This window comes from Pristiophorus japonicus, chromosome 1, assembly GCF_044704955.1.
Source record: "Pristiophorus japonicus isolate sPriJap1 chromosome 1, sPriJap1.hap1, whole genome shotgun sequence".
Lineage (NCBI taxonomy): Eukaryota > Metazoa > Chordata > Chondrichthyes > Pristiophoridae > Pristiophorus > Pristiophorus japonicus.
Window position 1 is genome coordinate 378,228,609 of NC_091977.1, and position 20,537 is coordinate 378,249,145.

A 20,537-nucleotide genomic window follows, 5' to 3' on the forward strand; every position below is an offset into this window, starting at 1 on the left:
AATGTTGGGGAAGTCCAGAACTTAGAGTCACAGTCTAAGGATAAGGGTGAAGCCATTTAGGACCGGGATGAGGAGAAACCTTCACTCAGAGAATTGTGAACCTGTGGAATTCTCTACCACAGAAAGTTGTTGAGGCCAGTTCATTGGATATATTCAAAAGGGAGTTAGATGTGGCCCTTACGGCTAAAGGGATCAAGGGGTATGGAGAGAAAGCAGGAATGGGGTACTGAAGTTGCATGGTCAGCAATGATCATATTGAATGGTGGTGCAGGCACGAAGGGCCGAATGGCCTACTCCTGCACCTATTTTCTGTTTTTATGTTTGCTACCATACTCTCTGTGTTCGCCACTGTGCCATGGGGAAGGGGGAAGGGATGGTGCCGGAGCAGACCAGCAAGTTGTGGAGACACATCGTGCTTGGGATGTTCAGGCCCAGCCCCGTCGGAGAATCAGTGGCTCCTAGGAAATGGAAGGGGCTGTCCTTCCTCAGGATGACAGCATTCCGTCTCCCACCACTCAGTCACCAATCATGCACTCTGCACGGTTTACACCCCAGCCACCAGTGACCATGCTTCCATTGATGATGAGGCACAGCAGTTCGCAGCCGGGCCTTCCAGGCCAAGAGCTGGTCTAGGGCATCCTCAGACACGGTCTGCATTGTCTGCCCATCCCGTCACAGCCCCCCCCAACACAGCAGCCCTCTAGCAGCCTTGCTGTATGCACTGAAGCCTCATTAAAGAGGAGCAGCAGGCATGGGAGGGTTTGAAGGGAATTTGGGGGCAAAGTGTGGATAAGTGTCATTGAGGCCTGGCACAAATTGGTGCTCATGACTCTATGTAGCATTTTCAAGAGTGTTCAAAGTTGTGGGATACATTGAATAGTGTTGCTGCAGGAATTATTTTATAGGGCTAGACTTTCCTCTGAGCCTGTCAACGCCCGATTGCCTGCTCAGAAAAACCGCGAACGTTTGGTAAGTAACGCTGGCGAGAATTTCCACTTTTATGTTAAAACTAATTAAAACTAATCACCCGGTGCGAAAATGGGCGTTGTACCTTTATTCTTGGTGGTTTCCTCAGCAGTTAATGGGAAACTAAATAAAACGAGCATTTAAAAAAAAAAATTTAATCCAAGGCTGCGGTTGGGCCGAGGGAGGGGGAAAACTTAAAAAAAAAATTTCAATTAAAAAAAAACATAAAAAGCATTCCCAAGACACTTTTACACCTAATCGCCATTTTAAAATAAAAAAAAAGAATGAATCTTTAACTTACCTTTCTTTGCAGAGTACTCACCTACCGCTCTGTTTAAGCAGCTTTTACAGGGCGGTTCCCTCGGCGATCTGGACGGGCTTCCGTTGAGGCCAAACTTACACCCTGGCGATTTTCTCGCCGTTGCACGTCAGCGGTTTGGTCCCGGTGGGCGTTTTCAGATTTGGGCGATACCACTAAAAAACTAAGGGGAAACTTTCGCCGGGCGGAAAAACAGCTGCACCACCGAGAAAATCGTAAGGGGCCGAAATTGCCCACCGCTGGAAATGGGGTGCACCTACCCTGTTTCTGTTGCTTTTACTGGCGTGGTGGATAGAGTGGCCTGCCTCTTAAGCAAAATTATGCTCTCTTGTTTTTTTTTCAGCAGACCAAAAGTCAGTCATAATGGTGGCGGATGTGCGGCGATAAGCGGAAGTTCGCAGTCTAGAGGGGCGGAAGTTGGGGGCGGCTGTAATGTCCACTGCTGTCAGTCATCAACGTAGCGCTGATGACATCATCACTTACAGGGGAGAACCTGCGTGCTTCTTTAAGTTCGGTCCCCTGGGCCACCAGGGAGGGTTTGAGCCGGGCCAGCGGCCTGGCATCCAAGAGGGTGTGTTTAGCCATTGTATAGTTTTGGGGGGTTTTTTGAAGGGGGCGGCGGGGGTGGGGGGGGAAGATTGTTAATAATTCGTGTGTATAAAAATGTTTGTTTCACCTTTTAAGAGTACATTAGCCGGCGTGGTGGCAGACAGTAGCCAGTCATTGCTGCAACCCCACCTTCCTCATTCAAGCCAGCTGCCAACTTAAGGCTGTTGCTGTGGCCACATCTCCACGCAGCCTCCCCTGTGATTGTGGTCCAACCGCAATGGCTTCCTTGCCAGGCTCCTCTTCCTCGTCCTCCTCCTGAGGTGGTCCTGCAATCCCCACTGGCAATGCCTGGCCCTTCATGATGACTAAATTGTGGAGCATACAGCACACGACAATGAATTCGGAGACCTGCTGAGGGGAATATTGAAGGCTGCCTCCAGAGCGGTCCAGGCATTGGAAGTGCTGCTTGAGCACCCCAATTGTCTACTCGATGATGTTGCGGGTGGCTGCATGGCTCTCATTATGTCGTCGTTAGGCTTCCGTGGCAGGGTTCCGGGGTTGGGGGGGGGAGGTGGGGTGTGCATGAGCCAGCTGGCCAGGACGTATCCTTTGTCCCCAATCAGCCAGATCTCGCCTTGTCTTTGTCGCTGAAACATTCGTGACACCTTGCTCTCAGTCAGGATGAAAGCATCATATTTGCTCCCTGGATAGCGGGCATTCGCTGTGAGGATGCGCTGCGCGTGGTCGCAGACCAGCTGGACGTTTAGGGAGTGATATCCCTTTCGGTTTCTGAAGACCTCTGCATTGTGTGATGCTGCTTGCAAGGCGATGTGTGTCCAGTCAATGGCACCTTCAGCCTTGGGGAAGTCTGCAAATCATCCAACTCTAGAGCGCTCTCATTCTGGCTCTCCCTGCTCATTGGGAACTTTATGAAGTCCATTCTGTGTGTGTACATTACCCTTGTAACCTGACAAATGCAGCAAAGTGCAGTGTGCTAAGAGATGCTGCTTAATTCTTCAAGCACATTGCATTTCTCAAGAAGTGCTTGCTGTGCATGCCACTCCCTGCTAGCAGCGGATAAGTATTGCACGGCGGTGAGCTGGTGTTATGTTGTCGCCGTCTAACCCATTTGCTATGATGTATGTAGAAAAGCTTTTTATCCATTTCGGCCACGGAATTGGACAGTCCCCGGGTGTGGAGAGGAAAGGCGGGGGGTTGGGAGGTTAATTTGATTCATCCTCGTCTCCAAATGATGTTGCTTACGTAAATAAACAAACTAATTGAAACAGGAGTAGTGTAACTTACTGTGTCTTTTATAGCAACTCTCAAAATGGTGTCCCAAAACCAGCATGAACTCGGATATTTACAGAAACTGAATAGTTCCCGCAGGGTCCTAATGCCCATCCAGTGAGAGTTTGTGTAACAAACAGAGTATGAACACAACACTTCCCTCCAGTCCGAAAACAACCGTTCACCACTAGACTCTGCTGTCTGTCACATGTATCCCACACGGTTACTGTTTGTACTATTACAAGGTGTGTCACCAGGGGGCACCTCAGTGGGAGACTTGTAGGTTACTTATACAGGTTTGTCAGGCCTAGTATAAAAGGCAGGCCACCAGGTGTGATTGGGACTCTGGACTTATCAATAAAGGACAAAGGTCGCTACAGTTCAAGTACAACACATTGCCTTGTGGAGTCATTATCAGAGCATCTAAAGACATAACAATTGGCAACAAGATTACGGACCTTCATGCAAAAATGGCTACCCTTGGTACGTTGCAGCAGTTCACCATTGGTGATGATTGGGATGCCTTTGTGGAGAGGCTTGACCATTTCTTCACAGCAAACGACCTGGCAGGCGACAATCCAGCCACACTGGCTGATAAGTGCAGAGCTATCCTGCTAACCAGTTGTGGCCCACTGTCTATGGCCTCATCAGGGACTTGCTGGCACCAGGGAAGACAACGACCAAGATGTACGAGGAGCTTGTAGCGCTGATCCAAGAACAACTCAAGCCCAAAGAGAGCATCCTCACAGCCAGACACCGGTTTTGCACCCACTGACGGCCCGAAGGCCAGGAAATCGCGAAATGTGCTGCAGACCTCAGGAGGCTGGCGGCACCGTGTGATTTTGGCAACCACCTCACCAAAGCGCTGCAGGATATCTTTGTCATTGGAATCAGCCATGAGGACCTTCTTCATAAGCTACTGTCAGCGGATACCACAGGCACACTGCAGAAGGCCATCTCTGTGAGCCAAGCATTCATGACCTCGACCTGCGGCTCTAGGCAGATGGCTCATCCTCAGGATTCAAACCCAGCAAGTACTGTGCACAGAGTGGCGCCTTTTTAGAGGCTGGACTGTAGAATGTGAACCTTCTCAGGGAAGAGAGAACAGGCCCCAGAGTCCCTTAACTCAGAGTCTGCCGCGGGGGGCTAACCGAGTAGCTCCATGCTGGCGTTGTGGAGGGAATCACAGGGCTCACCAGTGCTGCTTTAAAGACTATGTGTGTAAAGGCTGCAGCACAAAGGGCCACCTCCAGCGAATGTGTAAGAGAAATATGACTCACTGTGTGGATGAAGAGTCTGCAGATGGCCATGAATCCAGCGCGGATTATGAAGAAGTGGTCAGAGAGGCAGCTCAGCTCCACGATGAAGTATATAGCATGTTTACCTGCACCACCGAGTGTTCCCCGTTGAGGATGGAAGTCGAGATAAATGGTGTTCCAGTCTTCATGGAAGTGGACACTGGGGCGAGCCAGTCAGTAATGAATCAAGAAGCCTCTGAGAGGCTATGGGACAATCAAGCTGAACGACCCAAGTTGGTTCTGGTTCAGGCAAAGCTGCGCACCTACACTGATGAACTTATCCCAGTCGTTGGTAGTGCTGATGTAAAGGTACTCCATCATGGCGTGGTGCACAGGTTACCTCTGTGGATTGTTGCAGGTGATGGACCAACGCTACTCAGAAGGTGGATGGAGAAGATCCATTGGAGTTGGGAAGATTTCATCCCTTCAGCGATCTACGTCCTCCGCACTCAGAGGCAAAGCAAGCCCCGACCTGAGGGTGGACCCAGCACCAGAGAGCAGACCAGCACAGCACCCGAGGCACAGACCGCTCAGCACGACTACGTGGAGCAGATCCAGCTGAGACGACCTGACTGCATCTTCCAGGCTCCAGTGGCATGACTCCAGAGGAAGAAAATTGGATCCAGAGGCGACTTTCCAGCCTCGGCAGAACCCGGGGAGAAGAGGATCATCGCAGTCGACATCATGGATGGAGGAAAGATGGTGCTCAAACCACGAGGTGATGCGCTGAAGAAAAAGATGATGGCGGCCAGACCACGAGGTGTAGCGCTGATGGAGCAACACGCGGCACCAAACGAAGAAGAGGATTGGGGTAAAGATATCAAGGCTCTCTTAAAGGAGGCCTGCAACCCACCACACTTAAAGGGACAGTTCCACACTCTCAATCAATATAAGAGCAACTGTGAGTTAGATGTAAAATGTGTAATTGATGATCAGAGCTGTGTACATGCAATAAGCGATCGCGATCGGAGCTACAGGTTATTTACTATGAGCAATGAAACATTGTGCGATGTAGGATTTCAACTGCACAGTCAATGCAGCGGGCAGGCACTCATTGGGAACACACAGGTCCAGCGAGCTACCCAATGTAGTAGCCTGCTTCCTTGGACCAGAGTTATGCACCATGGAGTGTGGCCACAAGCAGCCAATACATACAAGCCGCAGAGCAAGCGACCTCAGGAGGGCAATGGCACCGGCATCGATACCCTGCCCCTGATCAGTTCCACCTCTCAGGCACCCAATAGCACCAACCGCCATGAGCCTGAATGAGTAAACCATGCTAAGGCGCAGCCCCCAGATCCTTTCGCCACCGAGGCTACATCCAGGAACGAAGGGTCATCTGCAATGGTTCTCCCGAATGGGACCGCGACCAGCCAGGGTACCAAAACAAATAACGTCCAGGCAAGCGAGTCAGCAGTTCCCTGTGCACTGCAAGACGACTGCTCCTCAGGGAACAGCAGCGACCCGGGACGCAAGGAAAGGACAGGGAGGTCACAGGCATCTGTGAACCTGCCCGACGCTAGGAGCAACAGCAAAGGCCCCGAGAGCAGGCAACTTGAGCCAACCGGGTTCCCACTGCCAGCACTGGGCACCGCGCCGCCACCAGACTACCTGGACACCATCCAGCAGTCCTGGTACTAGTTTGTCCTCACGCACCGGTGCTGACACCAGTACTGATTCCAAGTATATATCAAGTATGTACCTCACCAGTCAAATGTACTTGCCTTACAATTATACCACAAATGTAATGATGTAAATGCAAACTTTTTGCTGGACTTGAATGTATATGAATGTAATGAGCCACCGGCATAGTCTATATATGGAGGGGGGAGAAGAATGGAGTTGTCATCGATGCACAAATAAAATGGGGGCAGAACAAAAGATAGAAAGGAGAATAGTAAAAGTGGAGGGCAGAGAAACGCAAGGCAAAAATCAAAAAGGGCCACATTACAGCAAAATTCTAAAGGGACAAAGAGTGTTAAAAAGACAAGCCTGAAGGCTCCGTGCCTCAATGCGAGGAGTATTCATAATAAGCTGGATGAATTAACTGCGCAGCAGCTATTGACGATTATGATATAATTGGGATTACGGAGCCGTGGCTCCAGGGTGACCAAGGCTGGGAACTCAGCATCAAGGGTTATTCAACATTCATGAAGGATAGACAGAAAGGAAAAGGAGGTGGGGTAGCATTGCTGGTTAAAGAGGAGATTAACGCAATAATAAGAAAGGACATTAGCTTGGATGATGTGGAATCTGTATGGGTAGAGCTGCGGAATACCAAAGGGCAGAAAACGCTTGTGGGAGTTGTGTACAGACCACCAAATAGTAGTAGTGAGGTTGGGGACAACATCAAACAAGAAATTATGAATGCGTGCAATAAAGGTACAGCAGTTATCATGGGCGACTTTAATCTATATATTGATTGGGCTAACCAAGCTGGTAGCAATGCGGTGGAGGAGGATTTCCTGGAGTGTATTAGGGATGGCTTTCTAGACCAATATGTCGAGAAACCAACTGGAGAGCTGACCATCCTAGACTGGGTGATGTGTAATGAGAGAGAACTAATTAGCAATCTTGTTGTGCGAGGCCCCCTGGGGAAGAGTGACCATAATATGGTAGAATTCTTTATTAAGATGGAGAGTGACAGTGTTAATTCAGAGACTCGGGTCCTGAACTTAAGGAAAGGTAACTTTGATGGTATGAGACGTGAATTGGCTAGGATAGACTGGCAAATGATACTTAAAGGGTTGACAGTGGATAGGCAATGGCAGACATTTATAGATTACATGGATGAACTTCAACAATTGTACATCCCTGTCTGGAGTAAAAATAAAAAGGGGAAGTTGGCTCAATCATGGCTAACAAGGGATGGCTGGGCTGTCATATGAGGAGAGACTGGACCAACTGGGCCTTTATTCACTAGAGTTTCGAAGGATGAGAGGGGATCTCATAGAAACATGTAAGATTCTGACTGGACTAGACAGGCTAGATGCAGGAAGAATGTTCCCGATGTTGGGGAAGTCCAGAACCAAGGGACACAGTCTTAGGATAAGGGGCAGGCCGTTTAGGACTGAGATGAGGAGAAACTTCTTCACTCGAGAGTTGTTAACCTGTGGAATTCCCTGCCGCAGAGATTTGTTGATGCCAGTTCATTGGATATATTCAAGAAGGAGTTAGATATGGCCCTTACAGTTAAGGGGATTAAGGGGTATGGAGAGAAAGCAGGAAAGGGGTACTGAAGGAATGATCAGCCATGATCTTATTGAATGGCGGTGCAGGCTCGAAGGGCCGAATGGCCTACTCCTGCACCTATTTTCTATGTTTCTAAATTAGGGATAGTGTTAAATCCAAGGAAGAGGCATATAAATTGGCCAGAAAAAGCAGCAAACCTGAGGACTGGGAGAAATTTAGAATTCTGCAGAGGAGGACAAAGAGTCTAATTAGGAGGGGGAAAATAGAGTATGAGAGGAAGCTTGCAGGGAACATAAAAACTGACTGCAAAAGCTTCTATAGATATGTGAAGAGAAAAAGATTAGTGAAGACCAATGTAGGTCCTTTGCAATCAGAATCAGGTGAATTTATAATGGGAAACAAAGAAATGGCAGACCAATTGAACAAATACTTTGGATCTGTTTTCACTAAGGAAGACACAAATAAACTTCCGGAAATACTAGGGCTTCGAGGGTCTAGCGAAAAGGTGGAACTGAAGGAACTCCTTATTAGTCAGGAAATTGTGTTAGCGAAATTGATGGGATTGAAGGCCGATAAATCCCCAGGGCCTGATAGGTTGCATCCCAGAGTATTAAGGAACTTGCCCTAGAAATAGTGGATGCATTGGTCATCATTTTCCAACATTCTATTGACTCTGGATCAGTTCCTATGGACTAGAGGGTAGCTAATGTAACATTACTTTTTTTAAAAAGGAGGGAGAGAGAAAACAGGGAATTATAGACTGGTTAGCCTGACATTGGTGGTGGGGAAAATGTTGGAATCAATTATTAAAGATGAAATAGCAGCGCATTTGGAAAGCAGTGACAGGATCGGTCCAAGTCAGCATGGGTTTATGAAAGGGAAATCATGCTTGACAAATCTTCTAGAATTTTTTGAGGATGTAACTAGTAGAGTGGACAAGGGAGAACCAGTGGATGTAGTGTATTTGGACTTTCAAAAGGCTTTTGACAAGGTCCCACACGAGATTAGTGTGCAAAATTAACGCACATGGTATTGGGGGTAATGTATTGATGTGGATAGAAAACTGGTTGGCAGACAGGAAGCAGAGAATCGGAATAAACGGGTCCTTTTCAGAATGGCAGGCAGTGACTAGTGGAGTGCTGCAGGGCTCAGTGCTGGGAGCCCAGCTCTTTACAATATACATTAGTGATTTGGATGAAGGAATTGAGTGCAATATCTCCCAAGTTTACAGATGACACTAAACTGGGTGGCAGTGTGAGCTGTGAGGAGGATGCTAAGAGGCTGCAGGGTGACATGGACAGGTTAGGTGAGTGGGCAAATGCATGGCAGATGCAGTAAAATGTGGATAAATGTGAGGTTATCCACTATGGTGGCATAAACATGAAAACAGAATATTATCCGAATGGTGACAACTAGACATGGGTGTCATGGTACATCAGTCATTGAAAGTTGGCAAGCAGGTACAGCAGGCAGTGAAGAAGGCAAATGGCATGTTGGCCTTCATAGCTAGAGGATTTGAGTATAGTAGCAGGGGGAGGTCTTACTGCAGTTGTCCAGAGCCTTGGTGAGGCCATACCTAGAATATTGTGTTCAGTTTTGGTCTTCTAATCTTAGGAAGGACGTTCTTGCTATTGAGGGAGTACAGTGAAGGTTCACCAGACTGATTCCCGGGATGGCAGGACTGACATATGAGGAGAGACTGGATCAACTGGGCTTGTATCCATTGGAGTTTAGAAGAATGAGAGGGGATCTCATAGAAACATAGAAAATTCTGACAGGATTGGACAGGTTAGAGGCAGGAAGAATGTTCCCGTTGCTGGGGAGTTCCAGAATCAGGGGTCACAGTCTAAGGATAAGGTGTAAGACATATAGGACCGAGATGAGGAGAAACTTCTTCACTCAGAGAGTGGTTAACCTGTGGAAATCTCTACCGCAGAAAATTATTGAGGCCAGTTTGTTAGATATCTTCAAAAGGGAGTTAGATATGGCCCTTACGGCCAAAGGGATCAAGGGGTATGGCGAGAAAGCAGGAAAGGGGAACTGAGGTGAATGATCAACCATGATCTTATTGAGAGGCGGTGCAGGCTCGAAGGGCTAAATGGCCTGCTCCTGCACTTAATTTCTATGTTTCTATGTTTCAAACAGAAACCACCTGCACTCTACTGCCAACGAAACACCACCTACTCACCCAAGATGGAAACTAAAGGGTCAACCAGATAGAGCTAAGCCCAGAGCACAGTCAATGCATGAAGGCGATTTGCACTAAGGACTTGGGGGGGAGTGATGTCATGTATCCTACATGGTTACTGCTTGTACTATCACAAGGTGTGCCACCAGGGGGCACCTCAGTGGGAGACTTGTAGGTTACCTGTACAGGTGTGCCAGACCTAGTATAAAAGGCAGGCCACCAGGTGTGATCCTTACGCTGGAGATATCAATAAAGGACTACGGTCATTACAATACAACACATTGCCTCGTGGAGTCATTATCAGAGCGTCTAAAGACGTAACATCACTTAGCCACTAGACTCTGCTGCCTGTCACTGAGCCAATTTCATATCCACGGTGCCACTGTCCCTTTAATCCCATGGGCTTCAAATTTGCTTTCAAGTCTGTTATGTGGTACTTTGTCAAATGCCTTTTGAAAGTCCATAATACGCATCAACTGCGCTATCCTCATCAACCCTTTCCGTTACCTCAGCAAAGAACTTAATCAAGTCAGTCAAACACGATTTGCCTTTAACAAATCCATGTTGACTTTCATTTATTAGCCCATACTTTTCCAAGTGCCAATTAATTTTATCCCAGATTACTATCTCCAGAAGTTGCCCCATCAATGTTGGGCTGACTGGCCTGTAATGCCGGGTTTCCAGCTCTCTTTTAAACAGGAGTGTAACATTTTGAAATGAACATGCAAGTTATTGTTATAATTTCCAGACTGCAAGTAACGCTTCAAGACCATAACAAACCAAAGAGCTTGCAACAATTTAACCCTCTTAAGTTCAACTCCAATAAAATCATAGGAAAGATTTTCTACCCTCTGTCCCCGCTGGACAGGAGTAGTGCACCCTAAGGGGGTTGCCTCTGCCCATGGCCTTGAGGTATTCCGGTGGGGGCCTGAACCCAGCAGGCTCTAGTGCCAGTAGAAGGTGTTAGGGAATACAAGTGTAGCTTCTGCTATATATCTAGGATTCAGAACCAATTTATTCTCATGTTTAAATTCACTCACTCTCTCTGTTTACAGATCCCATGCTTGTGCAGTAGTGCTCCATGTCTGGTGTGCTCGTGTTGTCCAACTGGGAGAACTTCCATAGTAACACGATTGGTGTACGCAACTATTTTATTGATTGGTACATCTGTTGCTGGTATTATGCTTATACCTGGAGTAGAAGATCAATTGAGGAAGGTATGATACAGGATTAAGCTTGTTATAATAAATTTATTGTCTGAAGTGATACGATATGGAGGGAATTTTCTCCCGCGGTAGTGTTTAAAGGAGCATGGACTTTATGAAAATGTTTGGCAGATTGTTCACAAACTCAATGGGTCCAATTCTACATTCCAAGTGGGTAGCAGGTTTTGCAGGGAGCCAATTGTGAAAAATCATAGGTGAACAGACCCTGTTTTGCCATCTGTTGATATGCCAGCTGTGTGCTAACGCGAGCTGCTGTTACGTCTACAAGCTGTCGAAGCAGCCAATCACAATGCAGAATTCTCATAGACCAAGAAGCAGGAAGTGAATAAGCTCCTTTTATTCTAACTTTTAAAAAATGTTGTACAGACCAAGGGCCCAAGTTTCCGCCCCCTGTAAAAACGGCGCACCTCCATTAGTTGCGACGACTTTCTAGAATAAAAAGGGTGGCGAAAACTTAGCTTCTAATTCTCCGAGCTCCTCAGGATGTCTTCGGCCTCAGCATAGTGCAGCACAAGGGGTGGGGAGCGGAGCCAGGTCTCGGCACTGAAAACAATGCCGGGACCTCTGTACATGCGCGCTAGAATGTGCGCGAATGTGCAACAGCTCCTCACAGCCTGACGTTCTGCAGGCTGTGTGCGAGGGGCCCTAATGAGCACTGAATATCTTTACTAAAAGCTGACGCCGAGTTATCTTGCCACCTCATGTCGAGGTTTCAGTAGGAGTGTCACCTGAAGAAGCTGCCAAGATTCATAAAAAAAAACATTCACATATCTGGTGAAGGCTCACTTGCAATGATGCAGGTTTGAAAATGTGTAGGTCCAACTGTTTTTGGGACTTTGCAGAAAGATTCAGATCTTTAACTTAAAACAATCGTTGAGGTGATTTTGCATCCATCAGTATCAAGTCCAAATTACTTTGCTTCACCTCCCCTCTTCCTTCGTTCAGCCTCCGTTCAGCCCTCCCTCCCTCTTGTTCACCCCCCCCGCATTCAGCCTCCCTCCGCTCTCGCCCCCCCCCCTGCGTTCAGGCTCCCCCCCCCCCCTGCTTTCAGCTTCCGTTCAGCCACCCTCCTCCCTCCCATTCAGCCCCTCCACCTTCCCCCCCTCCACCCCTTCCACCCCCTCCATCCCTTCCACCCCCTCCATCCCTTCCACCCCCTCCATCCCTTCCACCCCCTCCACCCCCTCCACCCCTTCCACCCCCTCCACCCCTTCCACCCCCTCACCCCTTCCACCCCCTCACCCCTTCCACCCCCTCACCCCTTCCACCCCCTCACCCCTTCCACCCCCTCACCCCTTCCACCCCCTCACCCCTTCCACCCCCTCACCCCTTCCACCCCCTCACCCCTTCCACCCCCTCACCCCTTCCACCCCCTCACCCCTTCCACCCCCTCACCCCTTCCACCCCCTCACCCCTTCCACCCCCTCACCCCTTCCACCCCCTCACCCCTTCCACCCCCTCACCCCTTCCACCCCCTCACCCCTTCCACCCCCTCACCCCTTCCACCCCCTCACCCCTTCCACCCCCTCACCCCCTCACCCCCTCACCCCCTCACCCCCTCCACCCCGCCCTTTCCACCCCCCCCTTCCACCCCCCCCTTCCACCCCCCCTTCCACCCCCCCCTTCCACCCCCCCCTTCCACCCCCCCCTTCCACCCCCCCCTTCCACCCCCCCCTTCCACCCCCCCCTTCCACCCCCCCCTTCCACCCCCCCCTTTCCACCCCCCCCTTTCCACCCCCCCCTTTCCACCCCCCCCTTTCCACCCCCCCCTTTCCACCCCCCCCTTTCCACCCCCCCTTTCCACCCCCCCCTTTCCACCCTCCCCTTTCCACCCCCTCCCCTTTCCACCCCCTCCTCTCCCTCCTCTCCCTCCTCCCCTCCTCCCCCTCCACTCCCTCTTCCCCCACCCCCTCTCTGTCAGACAAAGAGAGAGAGAGAGAGAGAGAGACACTGACAGAAACACCTTTCCTTCACATAAAGCTAGGACTTCTATTTTTTATTTGTTATTGATTGGTTGCTTATTACTTTGGTCTTGGTGCTTTAGTGCAGGGTTCCTTCTATTTTTTATTTGTTAATTAATTGCTTATTACTTTTTGTGCTTTGTTTAGTGCTTAGTGCTTTAAATGCTTCCCCCCCCCCCCACCACCACCCCGCCCCACCCCCCATCTCAGGCTGTGCCTGCACTAAACTTAACTCTAGGTAAGGTTTTTCAGAACTTACAAAAGTGGATACTCACTCCATTCTAAGTTAGTTTGGTGTAAGTTTTCGCTGCCTAAACTTGCAAAACAGGCCTAAGTGGCTGGACACACCCCCTTTTGGAAAAAAAACTGAACTAAAACGAAACTAAACTAACTTACTAGAACTGGAGCAAACTAAATGCCAAGAATTGCAATTTCTAAGATACTCCAAACTAAACTAGTTGCTCCAAAAAAAACTACACCCGAAACTTGGGCCCCAAAACCCAGGTTGGGACTCTCACATGGGGAAAAATTAAACCTGAAATAAAGATGAACAAACTTTTTTTTTAAAATACACTTTTTTTTTAAGTTTCTTAAAAATTTTAATTTTTATTAAAATGGAGAAATTTGACACTCCACAAAATTAATATTAGTTTTTCAGGGCCATAACATATGTTTAGCAGTCAATCCACTGTTTAAAAACCCCAGTTACACCTAATCCAACAAGGTCTAACTTTTAATGGGTTATTTAACAGTGATATTGAAGTTTTTGTCAGTTTCACTGATTTTCCTGATTACACTAATTGCCATTATGAGGGGTGGGGGGCCAGAGCACAGTCAGTGAAGTTCCAGTCAGTTATTTCCATGTTAGGATGCGCATGTGCTAAATCCTGAAGTTGCGGTCTGTTTCAAAAGGGTAATGAGAATGGACGCTGTTCGATCGCTGTTATTACCCACCACAAATTCCGGGCCAATGAAATTGAGGGGTAATTTGATCGAAGATCAAGATATTAAGGAGAACAGATAGGGTAGATAGAGAGAAATTATTTCCACTGGTTGGAGATTCTAGGACTGGGGGCATAGGCTAAAAATTAGAGTCAGACCTTTCTGGAGTGAAATTAGGAAACACGTCACACATATGGTGGTAGAAGTTTGGGACTCTCTTCCAGAAATGACAACTGATGCTAAATCAATTGTTAATTTTAAATCTTAGATTGATAGATTTTTGTTTCTGAGAACTATTAAGGGATATGGGGAAAAGGTGGGTATATGGAGTTAGGTTGCAAATCAGCCATGGTCTCATTGAATGGCGGTAAAGGCTCGAGGGGCTATATACCACAGCGAACCCAAGGGTTCTCTCGGCGCTATGGGCTACCCGCTCTACACCTGGCTGATTCTCCCCTCCGCAACTCCTCCACTCGTGGCCAGCAATCGTATATGACAACCATGCTGCCACAAGGAACATCACCAAGCAGATCAAGCAATGGTTTCACTACACTGACTGCTCGGGAGGAGCCCTCCCATACTCACCGGAGCGGGTGGCCAAATTCATGGTGGTCTGCTGCATCCTCCACAACTTGGCCTGCATTACTTTCAACAGATCATCATCCCCTCGCTCATTTTCAAATTTAGCTCCTAGTGAGTTGGAAAAACTGCAGCTGAAAGTTCGCTGCATTTCTTGCACAGTCATAGAATCATAGAATCATACAGCACAGAAGGTGGCCATTTAACTCATCGTGCCTGTGCCGGCCATTTGAAAGAGCTGTCTTTTAGTCCTCTTCCCCCACTCTGTCCCCATACCCTACTGCTGCAAGTCCAACAGAAGAACAGAAATGGGCCATAAATTAGGTCTGAACCTAGACACGCTGGGTTACAGCTTTCCCTGGCAGTTTCCATGGGGCCTTGTCTGGTGTGGAGCTTTCATACACCTTAAAGAAGGTGATATGAATTTGAGTCTGCCATAAATACGCTCAGTGTCTGTGCACCTTCGCCAAGAGTTTCCACTTTGGGCATAATTGGCGATCTGGGTGTAAATTGTGCTCAAAATTGTTCTGGTTTTGCAAAGTGAATTTTTTGCTTAAGCCTCCTCTCAAACTCATTTAGGTATCACCAAACGTAAATCTTGCATGAACCAGAGCAATCGGGTAGCATTTTAGAACGTAATTTTAAAACCAAACATTTGCATTAACAATATTTCTTGATCTATTGCAAACTGGTGCTGTTTTATTGGGTCCAAATTTGGCCAGTACAGATTTCTGCCGCACTCACCAGAGGTGCGGTGCTTTTGTAGAACTCCAAAGGCGCCAAAAATCTTCGGGCCGAGTTTGGCCGCTCCCTTGTCTCTCCTCCATGGTGGCGTAGCGTGGCAACTGGATTTGGGGGCGGAGCCAGGTCCCAGTGCTGGGACCTCTGCACATGCGTGCTAGAGTTTCCGTACATGCGCAGTAGCTCCTCCTCCCCCCCCCAGAATCTGTGTGCGTGTGCCGCAGGCTGTGTGGGAAGGGTCTGAAGCACGCCATCCCTATCCCGGGTCGAGTGGCCTGTTGCATAGGCCGACTGCTGTCTTCCCGTGCTGAGGGCTACAAGAGACAGGTTGGTGGGGGGGAAGAGTTTTGATCGGGGCGGGAGGGGAAGGGGAAGGGGAAAAGTTTTGATGGAGTGGGGGGGAGGGGAAGAGTTTTGATCCGGCAGGGGGAGAGAAGAATTTAGATCCGGCGGGGGGCGGGGGGGGAAGAGTTTTGATCCGGGGGGTGGGGGATAGAATCTTCAAAGATTTTCCAGCACTTTAATATCTAGCTATCTTTACTAAAAATATACTCAGTTTAGTCAGGCTGATAGCACCTACACCCTGTCCAGTCTCGCTGCTTGGGATTTAGAAAAAAAGCATTCCTATCATAACACTGTCATTTGGAGGCTACTCCTGCGCTGATCTCTTAATTCACCGCAGGGTTTTTCAGAACGTACAAAAGTGGCCACTTACTCTGGCCTAACTTAGTTTGGAGTAAGTTTTAGCTGGCTAAATTTGCATAAATGACCAAAACAGGCGTAAGTGGCTGGTAACGCCCCCTTTTGAAAAAAAAGCGGAACTAAAAAAAAACCTAACTAACTCACTTACACTGGAGCAAATTAAATGGGGAGAATTGCGATTTTTAAGTTACTCCAAAAAAATCTAGTTGCTCCAAAAAAAACCGGAGCAACTCCTGGGGAAACTTGGGCCCATTATACAGTTCAAAATGAGTTTTATCACGTAAAATAAGCATTTTTGTTCAGGCCACCACCTGATTTTAAATAACTGAAAATTACTTTTAAAAATGATACAGAACCATTTACGAGTTACATTTTTTTTAGTAAATTAAAAGCTTTGAAAATATGCTGATTAGTGCCCTTGTGCCTAAAAAAAAAAGCTTAATTCTAAGAGCCTCTTCAAAGGCCCAAAAACGGGCGCAGTTAGCAGAAATTCGGCATGCTGATTAATTCAATCTGAAGGCATGGCCAGTTCTTTGGGCAGAACTGTTTTTAGCGCAGTGGTTTTTAAACTAGCGCAAAAGATCATGGAAACTCGCTGGATGTAATTTACACTTGAAATTCCGTGATCTTTTGCGCTGGTTTGACTGAGGTGGGGCGAATTGCGCTGGAAATGCTAGCGCAACCTAATGGACGCACAAGCCCTTGATCTTTGAGAGTCAACTTGCACTGTCCTATATCTACTTGTACAGGAAGTATAACAACAAAATTCCCTTTCAATCTGGACCAGATTTCTGTTTCTTTCCCACATGTACTCTCCTTCAATCTCTCCAAAGGCAGAATGAAATAAACGAGATGAAATAAACTAGCTTAGCCTTAAATCATTGAAGGTGCTTTATTCCACAGTAAGGCAATAGTTATGATTAAATTCCTTAGTTCAATTGATACAACTTAGCTTCATATAAAAATAATTTGCAACATTATCCCACTTTGGTGGATCATTTTACTTTACTTAAACAAAATAGCCCCTCTGTCTTCTATCCTACACAGTCTCTCCTTGTAGACTTTTGCTGCTGTGTTGTCTTTGGAATCTCTTCATCCCCAGTCTTGCAGAAGACTGATGGACTGGTATATTAAGTAAGACCAAACATACTGGCCCACTATCCGGCAGATGTGGGTCTTACCTGGTTGGGGGGCGGTGGGGTGGTGGGGTTTCAAGCCTGGATTATGGTCTGGACCCCTGAAAAGGTCATAAATTTAAAGATTTTTCATCATCATCATTTCAGCTGGTGAGACAGTCTGGGCATCTGTCTGAAAGAGGCCCCTGGTGCTTTCTCTGGAACAGGCATATAGCAACTTGTTGGGCGCTCATCAGAAAATGTGTCTCTAGTGCCAGGGCTCCTGTCTGTGTTGATCAAATTAGGTGACCCTGTGACCCGGCAAATTTTGGGGTCAGTACTAGAGGTCACAGGAAGGTGCATCTTTGCATTTCTGCCTGGATCGAGATCGAGCAGCTTTTCAGGCCTATATGGATGTGGGCAGTAAAAGGCGAGGACATTTAATGCATACAAGTGTAAAGTACTGCACATAGAATAAATGCGTGACACGTACTCCAAATGTTCTGAGGATATGATATGTGTTATTTCTTTCTTTAACCACGTATAAACATATATATTTCTAACATTTCTTCCTTGATTACAAATGTTGTGAAATAAATAGCAACTCTGAGAAATTGCCTCTTAGATTCCAGGATTCTGCGAGTTTGGATATAATGCACAGTTCACTGAAGTTAACCCTGCGATCTGCAGAGTGTTGGTCGGTTACAAGTCTGTGTATCGTATCTGCTTTGGAATGGCCACTTTCTTTCTGCTGTTAGCTCTGCTTATGATCAATGTGAGAAATAGCAAAGATCCCAGGGCCCTAGTACACAATGGGTAAGTTTTTTTTTAATGGTTTTTGAAAGTAATTCTGTAGCAGAAATGAGTTTATAATCACTGCATTCATCTTAAAAATATATTTTTAATTATAAGGACCAAGTTTACAAAATCATGCTCTTGACAGAGACCCTTGCCTGCTTGTAGCACATACTGGAAATTGCAATTCTTGATATGAGCTCATGGAGGACGAGGATCACTTGCAGGAGTGAGAATTGGTAAAAATCAGCCTGTACTGCATTTTATTAAAGCTTGTTTTCTTCACGACAATATGATGTATATCAGACTTTAAATGATTTCATTTTAAAACTGTTTTATTATCCATCAGTCGTTATTTATCCTTTATTCTTATGGATATCAAGCAACTCTCAATATTAAAAGCAAATTAATTTAAAATTAAAATATGTGTAAATTGCAATTGTCTTTAAAGTAACACAATGGTTTATTTGATTTTTTTTGATTGAAATTAAATTATAAAGCATAGAAAAACCTTTCAGGATTGTATAAGAAGGAATACAGTAGATACTATAGAGAAAATTAAAACTTATGTTGCCATTAACATTTTCTTTTCAAAGCTTCTGGTTATTCAAGTTTGGAGCAGTTGTGGCAATAATGGTTGGTGTGTTTTATATCCCTGAAGGACACTTCAGCCGAGGTAAGTGAGAAATCTGCAGACTTTCCCACTTTAAGTGGACTTAAGGGGCTGGATTTTTGGGTTCTTTGCGACCCGGATTGCCGCCCAAAATACCGCTAAGATTTTAAAATTTCCGTGGGGCGAAGAATTCCATTTAAAAAAAAAAAGGAATAAATAAAGGACTTTACACCCCGATTCTCGGCGGGAAACGCAATCTTGGGCCAATTGGGCAGTTCTTAAACAAAATGCATGGTAATTACTAAAGTTTAGACCGAGGCTGCGGGTTGGCCCTAGGAGGGGGGTAAACACAAAAAATATATTTTCTAAAAAACATAAAATAAAAAATCAGAAAACATTCTCAGGACCCTTTTCACCTTGATCACTGTAAACTAATTTTAAAATAATAATTAAAAACCCATTAACTTACCTTTTTTTGCAGGGCTACTTACCTACCATCCAGCTCCCGCGGCTTCTCATGGGCGTCTTTTTTCTACTTACCTACTGCTGAGTCAAAACTCCGGCGATAGCAGTCTCTGGGCGGTGCACTCTGGCATCTGCTTCCCAGCGTTATTTCGAAACTGCCGGCGGAACTCTTTATGGAAATTTTCACCGACCTGATTTTCGCCCAAAATGACCAGTGTAAATTCTAGCCCCCTGTCTCTACTGATTCCAATAGTTTGCCAGTTGCCTTTTAAAGGGCAGAACCTCTGTCTATCTCTTACAAATGACAGTCAGTGAGTGGAGTCAGGGCAGGGATCTGTTAACCTGAGAGTTCTTGTTCCTTAGCTTGGATGGGGTCCTGGCATATCAATGGAGTTCGGTACACTCAGTGTGACGTTGTGTACTGGTTTCCACAAGTGTGGAAATGGCCCCCGCCAGTGAGGTACAGGCAACTGGCCTAGGCCTCCAAAGATGAGATTTAAAAAAAAAATCTCTTACAGATTAGTGCACTTGCTCAGGATGCTGAGGGAATCATGGCTGGGATGGGGACCTGGGCAACCCCCAGGATGGGTAGGCATTGGAGTTGCCTTTCTTGGGCAAGTGGATGCTGGAGAAGTGCCAGAAATGGTGCCTGTGCCCGCCTATCCATTTTAAATAAAGTGCTCTCACACTGATGGGATTGCAAATTGAGGAATCTCAGGGCCCAAGTACAGCAGTCCAGTATCAGAACATAAGGATTCTGAAAATCTGGAAGGGTGACAGATTCTGCTGTTAGTACTGAGTGCACCACCTGGGATCTCTTTTACTCACCCTGCTGAGGTTTGTGGGATCAAGGATTGGTCCCATATTACATGCCAGTGGCAGGCACCCGTGTAAAATGGCTGCATCTAGAGCCTGCACTATTGTAAATTGCCAGACCAAAGGAGGCTGCCCTATTTTAAGGAGGCCACATTTAAATTCTTTCTTAAATTGTTTTCTATTTGGGATCATGACCTGGACCCCCATGTGGACCCCACATCCATTCTTTGGTGGGCTGGTACAGCAATGAAATGTCGGGTCCCTTTCAGGGGTGGGAAATTGGAATGTTTCAAGGAGCTGCTCGGCCCGCCCCCTCCTGTGTTGATGGCCTTGTTTGGGTAAAGCGGACATATTCTCCTACCTTCACATCATTTTCTTTCATGATCCAGATCAGATTTAGTACTTTGTCCTTGCTGTTTGGATATGCAACACACTGATTGAGAAAGTGCTCCTGGATGCATTGCATTGAGCACACTACTACACATGGTTGATCTTAACTATCCTTTTAATCCAATTCCCATGCACTGGTCCTGACAATATTCTATCGCTTGCAAGCTGGGAGAGTTCTGGCTTTTAGCAAGAAAATGTACCCCATGCTGTTGACAATGCAACAGCCCTTTCCAACCATTAAATTTATACACATATAAAATGCTTGTGTATATGCCAATCTAAAAAGTTAATGTATGTATGTCAACTTATCTTAGTTTGCTGCACTCTTGTTGCTGAATCAGAATGTTACGGGTTCAGGTCCCAGTCCAGGAATTGAGTGCAGAATTTACG

The 20,537-nt window shown here is 46.7% G+C and overlaps 1 protein-coding gene across 1 annotated transcript in view; it reads left to right on the plus strand.

The window, feature by feature from the left end:
* Positions 1 to 4,809: 4,809 nt before the first annotated feature.
* LOC139266007 (serine incorporator 1-like) overlaps positions 4,810 to 20,537 on the plus strand; it is a 147,967-nt gene continuing 132,239 nt past the window's right edge. The window contains exons 1-4 of the mRNA XM_070883792.1: positions 4,810 to 5,013; positions 10,858 to 11,019; positions 17,694 to 17,884; positions 18,460 to 18,539. Coding sequence (XP_070739893.1) covers positions 4,810 to 5,013; positions 10,858 to 11,019; positions 17,694 to 17,884; positions 18,460 to 18,539 — 637 coding nt within the window. The remainder of the gene's footprint in view (positions 5,014 to 10,857; positions 11,020 to 17,693; positions 17,885 to 18,459; positions 18,540 to 20,537) is intronic.